The sequence below is a fragment of the Geospiza fortis genome, unplaced genomic scaffold (assembly GCF_000277835.1).
Source record: "Geospiza fortis unplaced genomic scaffold, GeoFor_1.0 scaffold14, whole genome shotgun sequence".
NCBI lineage: Eukaryota > Metazoa > Chordata > Aves > Passeriformes > Thraupidae > Geospiza > Geospiza fortis.
In genome coordinates this window covers 230,089-240,308 of record NW_005054512.1, presented here as the reverse complement: position 1 = coordinate 240,308, position 10,220 = coordinate 230,089, and the positions used below count along the sequence as shown (strand labels likewise).

The 10,220-nt window shown below is 53.9% G+C and overlaps 1 protein-coding gene across 1 annotated transcript in view; it reads left to right on the top strand.

Annotated features, from left to right (window-relative positions):
- The first annotated feature begins 9,199 nt into the window (after positions 1-9,199).
- Positions 9,200-10,220, top strand: part of SCUBE3 (signal peptide, CUB domain and EGF like domain containing 3) — a 28,876-nt gene continuing 27,855 nt past the window's right edge. The window contains 1 exon segment of the mRNA XM_031063532.1: positions 9,200-9,661. Coding sequence (XP_030919392.1) covers positions 9,577-9,661 — 85 coding nt within the window. The 5' untranslated portion in view covers positions 9,200-9,576.

Here is a 10,220-nt window from a genome sequence, read left to right as displayed (position 1 = left end):
TGGAAAAGGACCATTTGGGCTGTGAATCTGCCTCATCAGTGAGGGGCTGCGGAGAGCCCACGCAGGTCTCCTCTGCCCTGCTTGAGGCAAGTTCCCTAAGAAATTGAACCCAGCCTGGTGCAGAGGGCTCAGCTTTCCAAGAAGGCTCCCATTTTCCTGGCAGGAGCAGAGAGAGCTCCATGGCTGGACCTTCCTCACCTGTGGAATGGCCACACTTTTGCAGCCCCACCGTGCTGGGCGCGGCGAGGGGGAGAGCCTGCCAGTGCAAACAGAAATACCTTCCCCGTGGAAGGGGAAATGGATTTTTTGTTTAAAAGATGGCAATGTTTTTCCAAGCCTGATGAATATGAAAGTCCCCATTTAAAGGAGTCGAAGCAGCGGAGAAGCTGGTCACTGTTTGCACGCCCACGCGCCGACAGAGGAGGTGAAAGCAAACTTCCTGGTGTATCCCGATCCAAATCACCTGGGAGTGAGGCACAGTGCCCCGAGCTGTGAGCTGAGCAGCCGCAGAAGGCTCTCTGTGAAACAGCAAACCCCATCCCAACAGGAGAGGCAGAGCCCTGGCGGTGTCATAGCCCTCACTTCCAAAACGGGAGGCAATTTGGAGCCCCAGCAGCTGCATCTGTGGCTGTTGGAAATTGGCCTTACAGGGGGAAGGCAATGAGGGTGGAGGGCAGAAAGTGTTAGCAGGTGTTTTGGGAGGGTGTGGAGGGGAGAGCAGGGGAAGACTGGAGTTTGCCCAGTCCGCCAGGAAAGCTATTTTTGCAGAAGCTCCTGGGCACCAGACAAGGTTTGGATTGTTCCCATGCTGGATGCTGGTGCAAATACGTGGGCAGACAGCTGGATCCTGAGGAGCTCCCAGTGTCCCAGCGAGCGTGTGAAGGGTATTTTACACCTTGTCCAGGTGAGAGGATGTCTTGGCGCCGGGTTTGCCATAGTCCCAGGTTTTGGTTGGGAATCCTCTGAAGTGCCTGCTGCAGTGCTGCTCTGGCAGGGACATGCAAGGTGTGTTTGTGCCCATAACACACCAGTGCTCCACCAGCAGCTGTGGTATCTGTCAATTCCCTACTCCTTGACCTTTCCTGAGAGACATTCCATCTCTGGCTGTTGCCACCTCAGTCACAGTGGACGTGTCTGAGCTACAGGGAGCAGCCAGTGGAGCAAACCAGCCCTTGTCCTGTCCAGCCTCCTGTGGGCAGTGCCCAGTCTCGGGTTGTTCCAGACCAATCTGTCATCTGTGTGTTTAGGGGATGGGTTGGTGCTGGGTAAACTGAGGCTTGGAGGGGTTTGGTTCATGGTCACACAGGCAGCCTGGCTGCAGCCCAAGCATTGTGACTGGGAGTTGTGCATGGAGCTGGGGAGAGGCTTCTCGTGCCTTCTCACCCTGTTGGACACCCCCACACCAAAAATTGGGTTTGGGCTCCCCGTGCAAAGCACTGGGTTGCTGCTGGTGCCCCTGGCTCTGGATAATCTTTGTATTTGCTGACTTGACTAAATTGTGGCTTGGTGGAGAGCTTGGCTCTGGGGAAGCTGAAGGTACAGGGAGGCCCAAACCACACACAGTGCTCGGGGAGGAATTGTGATCCAAAAAAAAAAAGTTCAAAGGTGTTTTTGGCTTAATGCGGTTTATCTAGATTGCTTTATGTTCGTTAATCTGTATTAACACAAATTCTCTTGGAATGGCTGCCTGGGGAAGGGTTTGCTCAGCTATTCTGACAAGGATCGACTTTTCCAAAAGTAAAATGTTTGAGCTGGGAAAAAAAAAGCCAAGTCCTGTCTGGCATGAGTACATGGAAGCCTTGTGAGCAGAACAAGGCTGTTTCATCCGTGCTGCCCACATCCAAGTGTCCCTGGCACCCACAGACACTAATGACTGATCAACTTTCCCCACCGCCATGGAGGATTAATCCCCCTGTTCTTCCTGGGATGATGTGAACCCCTTTTCCAGCTGGCGTGCCACAGCGGATGGCACAATTAGTTAGTGAGTTTCAAGGTAAATTGGAGGTCAAGCCCAGATTTGAAGGTGGTGGTGGGTGTGAGCGTGACCCAGGGAGCCATGTGATGTGGGCAACGTCCTGGAGAGGCAGGTGATCTCCCTGTCCTCTCCTTTCCCCAGGGCTGGGATTAGGAGAGATTTTACAGCTGAGTGATCAGCCTCATGGTGAGGTTTGGTTCACAATGGCTCAGCCCCCAACCCCTTATCAAGGAAACTTCTAGGTCTTGTATGGCCAAGCTGTGCATCAGCAGGACAGTTTGTGCCTGCGGGGACCTGTCCCTGGGAGGCACCACCCCTTTGCATCCATAGGGACTTCCCACCTTGAGAACAGGCAGAGAAACAGCCAGAGAAACCTGGAACTTGTGGAGATGGATGGCAAAGCCCAGTGCTTTGGAGAGGGTTACTAATGCTTGAACCTTCACCTACCATCTGGGTGCACTTCTTGCTGTTCAGAAGCCTTCTCATGCAGCCTTGGGCAGGTCCCTGCACCAGATGCCACCTCTTTCCACCAGCAGCCTGTGACCAGGATTGCTTGGATGCCACAGGGCTGGAAACCTCTCAGGGACCAATGGATCAGCTCCACAAAGGGCCCAGCTCCAGCTCCCAGCAGCCAGGAGCAGCAGCAGGAAGGTAAAGCGTTCCTGCAGAGCTGGGATGGGAGTTGTAAGCAGGACCTGGGGCCTGCCCCAAACCCAGGGGACTCCCTCCTCCCCCTGCCCGTGCAAACACCAGATTAAGAAATTATTTGACATGTTGCGGCTGGTTGGTTCTTCACCCGCTCCCCTGATCAGAGGGAATAAGTGTTGCAGTGTGCAATAATGTTCATTTCAGGTGAGGGTAAATATAGAAAGGAAAACCTGCTGAGAGCAAGCCATTTATTCCTGCCTTTGGAAGCCTCTGCTCATAAACAGTCAGTCATGCCCATTTGGAAAATCCCAGTGTGGTTTTTTTGGCCATCCTAGAAGAACATTTACTTTCCTGTAGGTTAAGAAGTCCGTTTTAAATAAAAAAAATAATGTCATCTCACTTCCAGCTGCCCTCGGGCGTTTAGGGCTTGTTGACACACTAAGGCCGCTCTGTTCTCATGCAAAAGTGGTCTGATGCAGGAATTAGGAAGGAGATCCTGCAGGGCTTCCCCAGCTGGTTAGGCTGTCAGTCCCTTGTTCTTTGGGCTCTCCTTGTTCCCTTTGGGATTTTATCAGATGTTTTAGCCATGTGTAGGGTTAAAACCCCCCAGCTTTTGGGGGTGTGGATGCAGGGAGGTGCTGGGGGTGTCCTGAGAGCCCCATGAGAGGGGGGACTGGGGCAGAGGGATGAGCTCATGCTGGACCAGAAAACCTCTGAGGGTTTTTGGGAGAGCGTGCCAAAGGCAACAAGACAGCGAGGGCTGCAGGAGCATCCCTCAAACAAGCCAGCAGCCATGGCCAGCCCATGGTGACCTGCTGCAGCACAGGAAGGACACCCCAAAGCAGTGCTGTAGGAGGAGGCTGAGGAAGGTGGGGAGCCCCTGGCGCAGCCAAGCTCTGCCTCTCTCCTCCATCCCGAAAGTGGCACCGGGGAGCTGTGCGGGAGAGCAAAGCGGCCGGTTTGGGTTGGATGCCTGCCCCCATCGGCTCCGCAGCCGGCACCAGCCAGCTCCCTCCTCTGGAGTATTCTGCACTCAATAAGGGTCTCTCCATGTTTTCTGACAGGCTCTGGGTTTGGCTTGGCTTTTGCCTTGGTTTCCAAAGGCAAGAGGCCATTAAGTCTCTTGGAAGAATGAATTAATTAGCAGATGCCTTTGGTCAGGTCAGTGCCCTGAGCAGTGCCCGTGCCTCTGCACCAGGTACAGGCTCTGAGAGGCTGCTCTCACCCTCCCATATTTCCAGAGCTCTACATGCATCATCTAACAAAAAAGAAAGGGAAAAAGCCTCCCCCGGAATGCAGTATTGACTTTAATGGTGGCATTTGTGTAAGCAACAAAATATTGATGCAGTTGGCTGGGGTCTGGCCGGGGCTTCTGGAAATAAACTGCTGCCTTGTTAAATTGTAGATGGAAATGCAAGTGGGAAAATGACTGACATCTTACACAAGGCGGGCAAATAAAACCGCTGCTTTACTACAGCGTGAAAAAACTCAGGAATTAATAGGTCTCCTTCTGCTCCAGGGTGTTGGATTTATCCCCAAGTAAGATCCATAAACTATTTTAAGGAGAGAAGTGCTACTTTTAAACATGTGTGTCTGGGTCCTGGAGTTCCCGTGGTGTCACAGTTAACCCCTGCCTTGTCATGGCTGTGGGCAGCAGAGCAGCCCCCCACAGCCCCCCCAGCCCACCACAGCCCCGTTCCTGCAGGCACCCATTCTTGCCAATGCACAGACACATCAACACCTGATAAATGATGAGGTTACTTTCAAAGGATGTTTTCCTACGATGTGTTCCCACAGCTTTTGTCAGAAATGTGTTCAGGCCTCGACCTGCACTCTAAGCTTGATTTTACCAGTGTGGGACATAAAATTTTAAAAACCCCACCTGCTCCAAAGCTGTGTCTGACTCAAAGCAGATGCATTGCTGAGTCCATCTGGGGTGTGACCCAGCACACCCCCAAAGACTCCTTTTGACTTCAGTAGCTGAAGACCTTTTATCATCTTCTGTGGGAAATGTGATTAACAGAGCTGTAGAGAGTGATACATCACTTTCCTTTCTACCTAAAGCCCCTTCCTTCTCCACCCACATCCTGATGATCTCCCAGCTGACGTACATGTGCTCGTGGAAAAGTAGGATGAGATAAAAGCTGTGTTCCAGTGGCACAGGGTCCGACTCACCGGCAGTGTAATTATACACGCTCCAGTCCGATCTCCCAGTAATTATTCTGGAATAAAAGCCTGCCTATTTCTGTGAGACCTTATGTCACTTGGAAAGCTGTTATAAATTCAGCTGGAAAAAGGGACCCTTATTCTGGGATAAGTGTGGTTAGTGGTTAACTGGGAACGGGGCTATTCCTGGCGTTGCCATCGACCTTCCTGGTGACGCCGGGGTAAGTCACTTCACCTCAGCGTGTGTCACCTTCTCCTGCTGCAAACTGGGAATTACAAACAAGGGCTTTCGCAGGCAGCATTTTGGGAAGCCCCATGACTCTGGAAAAAAGGTGTCACAGGGTGCCAGGCAGTCATTTAGTGGGACCTGGTGCTTTTTTACCCACCTTGGAGGCATCTGGATCGAACTGTAGGCTGGGGAAATGAGGGACGAGTGTTGGGGACCAGCTGAGCTGCGTGAGCCTGGGCTGTTGGCGTGTTACTGGGAATACTGTGTTTTCCTCTCGGTTTTTAAAAATAGTCTATTCTGTTCCAAGTGTAGACCACAGCCCTCGCTGGGGCATTGAAATGTCTGGGCTGCTGTTTTCTCGAGCCAGCACCTTCCAGTGTTCAGGGTGGGGATGCAGTGCCAGCATCCATCCCCCCAGCTGCTGGGTCCAGCAGAGATGGGGGGGTCCTGCCCTGGACTGGCAGCGTTCTGGTTCTCATGGTCAGGAGGGAAAGGGAAATCTGGTTCACTCTTCTGACTGCAGGCAGCATCCCTGCCTGGTTCAATAGCTGCTTCTGCAAGCCCTAAGGGCCTCGGGGACTTTTGCTTCTCAGCAGCTTCTTGTGCAGCCTCAGAAACTGCTTTTGGCTCAGCATCACACAAGCACACGCAGCTGAAGATGCGGCTCGTTCCTAGCACATGGCATTAAGTCCATGCTAGAGGTGGGGAGAATCCTCTCGGAGGCTTTTATCATTTGCACAGGCAGTGCAGGCTGGCTCACAGCCAGAATCCCTCTGCTTGCCAAAGCGGGTGCTGCCCACGGAGCAGCAGGACCAAGGTGCTGATGCCAAGAGGTGCAGGCAGAGCTGCCCTGGCACGTTCCCACGGCCCCGTCCCTGCGCAAGAACCGGAGTGGGGCACACTGCCGCTGGAATTGGACTGGAGCCAAGGAGGCAGAGGGGAAAGAGCCTTTTACAGTCCATTAGTGCTCCCCAGAGCCGTTCAGCCCCTCTCGTCGTAAAAGTGGTGGAAGCCACAGAACCATTACGGCTGGTCTGCAGAAGATGCTGGTCTGCAGAAGATGCCAGCCCACCTCCCGGCTCCATATCCCTTCCCAGGGGCTTTGCCAAAGCCGCTGGCCCTCAGGGCAGTTGGGCTGCTGGAATTCCCTCTGGGAACAAGCTGGCAAAGGGCTGGTTCCCTGTCCATCCCGACCTCCCCCCCGGCAAAATGTACATGGGAGGGTTCCAAGTGCAAATGTGTGTGTGCTAATGGGAACTGAATTGCCTCTTGCCCCGCAGCCTTGCAGCTTGAGGAAAACAAGGCAGGGGCTAGGAATGACCTCATATCGCCTCCCAGGGAATGTTTTGCCAGATGAAGGGGGGAGAGGCAGCATCAAGACAGCACAATGTATGTATCTCTCTCCCTGTGTAAACATCTCTGTAGCTGCAGAAACCTCTTAAAACCCCGAATGAGAGGAGAACAGCTGCTTTGATCTGTGGATGTGGTTGTTGTTTTCTGAGTGCAGATCCGTTCTTTTTTTAATTTTGCTTCAAATTAAAAAAATGCCTGTTGTGATCTTTTGCTTTTATTTCTTGGCGAGGGACCGGAGAGTGGTGCAGTAAATTTTCATGACTCCCCATGTAACCATTTCAGCATGGCTGACAATTCCTCGCCGGCTCTTCAGCGCCGCAGCACAATGGGCCGAATCTTCTGGCCCTACATGAAGCCAAAGCAAATGGATTTTGCCCAGAAGTGCACAACGGGGAGTGGAGGCAGCAGGGAGGAGAGTCCTGCCACCTCCTTCCCCACCACACACACACAAGGCTCGGGCTGGCAGGGCTGTCCCGATGCCTGTGAAGGGTTTTGGAGTCAGCTCCTGGGCACGGATCCATGCCAGCCCTGTGGGCCAAAGTTCGGGGCTGTCCTGCAGGTGATGTCAGTGTGACTCGTGGCACTCCCTCCAGACTCCCTGTGTGATGTCAGGAATCCCCATCTGCCCGACTTTCCCCCTGGGGGACAGCCCTGTGCTTGGAGGGGCACCAAAGCATGCACAGCCCTGGCACCACCGCTGGCCCTTTGGCCACTCGGCCGGGCAGCATCAATTGCTGGACTCAGCAACGCTTTGGGAAGATTACACAGCTTTTCTGGGAATTCCTGGACATCACCAGTTCACTCCAACCCCACTGCTTCGCTGTGGTGCTTCATAACCCCATTGGAGGAGCGAGACATGGGGGTCAGCCCCTTGGCTCCTGTGGCATGACCCCCCCTCCCAGCAAGGCACTGGTTTAACTGGGAGTGCTTGGCCAGAGACCTGTCCCCACTGAGGCAGTCTGGGCACGAGTGAGGAGTTTGTTCATTTCCCCCGAGCTGTCACGTGGCTGCTCGGTGTTTTGGCGTTTTAATTACACACGGCCCTGTGTATTTAAGGCTGGTTTATGGGTGTTTATACTAATGCGTAAACCTGCAATTTAGAAGCTCAGTTATAAATCAACATTGCTGAAGGTCTTGTCCCTCGTGCCGTGAGATCGGTCTCCAGATTTAGAAGATAGGTTAGAAGGAAAAAAAGGAGGACTGTTTAGTTTTCCTCTGGTTATGATGATAAAGGATCACAGGATGGGGTGCGAGGTGTGGTGGCCGAGCACAGAGATCTGCCAGCGTAACCCAGAGCAGAGTTTCCATTTTAACTCTGCTCTTAGGAGTCTCTGCCATAAGGAACTTGTGTTTCTGCAGCAAATTCCAGCCCAGAAAGAAAAGCAGTGGTACAGCTGCTGATGTGATACTCACAGGAGGGTGGTGGCGCCCCACTGGTGATGTCTTCAGATCAGGATGTGGGCTGCAGTGCCCAGAGCCTCATCCCACTCGACACCTCAGGGGAGGAGCTCTTGTACCCAGGAGCTCCTGGCACAGACTGGAGCTGGCTTCCTCCAGCAGCAGTGCCCAGTGGGATGGCACATGCCCACTGGTGGGGCATGGTTCTCTCCCAACACAGCCTAAGGAACACATCTCCACATTCATATTTTTATGTACAACACTTTTTTACAGCTTTAAGAATCATTCATGCACCTTTGCCCCTGACCTGCTGCCGTGGAGCCTGGCTGTGCCAGGGATGGGTTTGGGTTTCTGGTGTGCTCCTGCAAACCCCCTCCCAAAGGGAAGATCCCTGTGCCATGAGGGCAGCCCAGGGAGGGGGTGAAGACCCAGGGACTCCTCAGCATCCTCCTGTCCAGCTGCAGTCCCTCCTCTCTGCCATGCGTGCTTTGGCTTAGCTGGACATTTCCCACTGCCTCCAGCCCCCTTTGTCATATCTTTAGGGATTATTAGGACAAAAGGGGGTTGGGGAGGGTGTAGGGGCAGCACAGTGGGCTGGGAGGGAGCCCATGGCCACAATCACCACTGGGGCTGTCAGACCCCTGTCCCTGGACAGGTGGAATCACTGCACACCTTCCTCCCCATCCTGCTCCTGCCTCCAGCCTTAATCTCCACTGCAGTTTCCTGGCTGGCAATGCCTCTCCTGGCTCAGGGAGCAGGAACACTCTGGAAGACAGAGGGTGCCAGCAGCTCCCAGCACCAGGATGGCCACGGGGTGGGACAGGGGTCCCCCTCCTCCCTGGGGTGCCCACAGCTCCAGGGGCCGGGCTGTGAGAAGGTCCCTCAAGCAAACAAAAAAACCCTGAATAATTCAGAAAGGTCTTTTTCTTCCCCCTCCACCCTTATTTCCAGCCCTGCTCCCACCTCCCAGGGCAGCCAGCAGAGCTGCTCTCCGGCCCTGTTTCCCCCTGCCCAGCACCCCGAGACTCTCCAAAAGCCACCAAGCCCAGCCGGGTCGTGCCATCTGCAAACTCTCGGGTTTTTTTAATGATATCTATTTTTTTCCCTTGTCCTTTTCTTTCCCACCCCTTGCCTTTTCCCATGCCATACGCCTCCCCCTCCCATGGTCTCCGCCTGACCTCCCTGCTCCCAGGGAAGCAGTCTCCATGGCTACTGGCCCTTCTCCTTCAGCGCAGACTGTAAATTCCTGCAGGCAAAGCCCAGCCTTGGGGGTGGGGGGGGGGGAGCCGTGAAGGAGTAACCAAAGCCAAATAGAAAGAAAGAAAGAAAGGCTGGGAGAGAGAAAAAGGGCGTTGCTTGGATGGGGCTCTCCTTTCCACTCCCCTTTCCCAGGTCCCCAGCACCAGGGCAAGGCGCCTGCTTCCCCCCTCCAGCACTGCTGCTCCTGCTCCTGCTGCTGCTGCTCTTGCAAAACTGGAATTGGCTGGGATTATTTAAGGGAAAAAAAAAGGAGGAGAAGGGATCAGAGCAGCCGCCAGAGAGAGGGCGATAGAGTCCACTTTCCTCCAACTGCCCTGGGTCTCCCTCCCTCGCTCTCTCCTCTTCAGCAACACCAAGAGCCCCAAACTGAACCCAGAGCAGCTTTTTCCATCAGTTCAGTTCCCTTCCCTCCCTCTGTCTCACACACGGCAAGGAGAGAGCCCCTTCCTCCCTTTGATTTTCCTTCGCATGCTCAGCCCCTTGTTTCCTTTAAAGCACTAGAAATCCCCCTTCTTGCCCCCGCTCCTCCCTGCAGACTGGGATTGCAATGGGAGCTTTGCAGATTGCTGGATTTTCCATCCTTTTCTTTCTCCTCCACTCTGGAAACACGCTGGCAAATAAAGCCAGTCAAGGTAAGAGAAAATCTTCCCTGCTCGAAGGTTTGCTGTTTGATGTGTGGATTGGGCAGCCGGGTCTCCTCGTTAGAGCTGGGGTTTAAGTGCAGGCTGGAGAAGGCAGCAGCAGTAACAACAAACAGTGGAGGGGATTTTAAATGTCGCTTGCAGATATTCTCGCCTACTGCCTTGGAGCTGGGATTGGGTTTGTGAACTCTTTAATGAGTTGCGTTTCTTAGACTTTAGTTCTTTGGGTTTGGACTCTTTATCTCAAGGCAGGGGGTGCAGAGGCAGAAAATTAGGGTGGGCAAACAAGTCTGCATCCATCACAGGCAAAATGTGGCTGTTTGGAGAGGCTTGGGGGGCTCTGCTGGCTTTGTGTCTGTGAGATGGGGCAGCAGTGTGGGCGAGGAGGCTGCTCCGGGCTGGGCTGGAGGGCAGGGATGGCGGAGGCAGGAGGCTGCATCTGTGCTCGGGGACTTCACATCGGGCACGGGGGGAATCTCAGATGTTGGGCAGCAGGAAACTTCAGGTAGCTGAGCACAGCTAAGCCTGAAAATGAAGGGAGCTCTTTCCC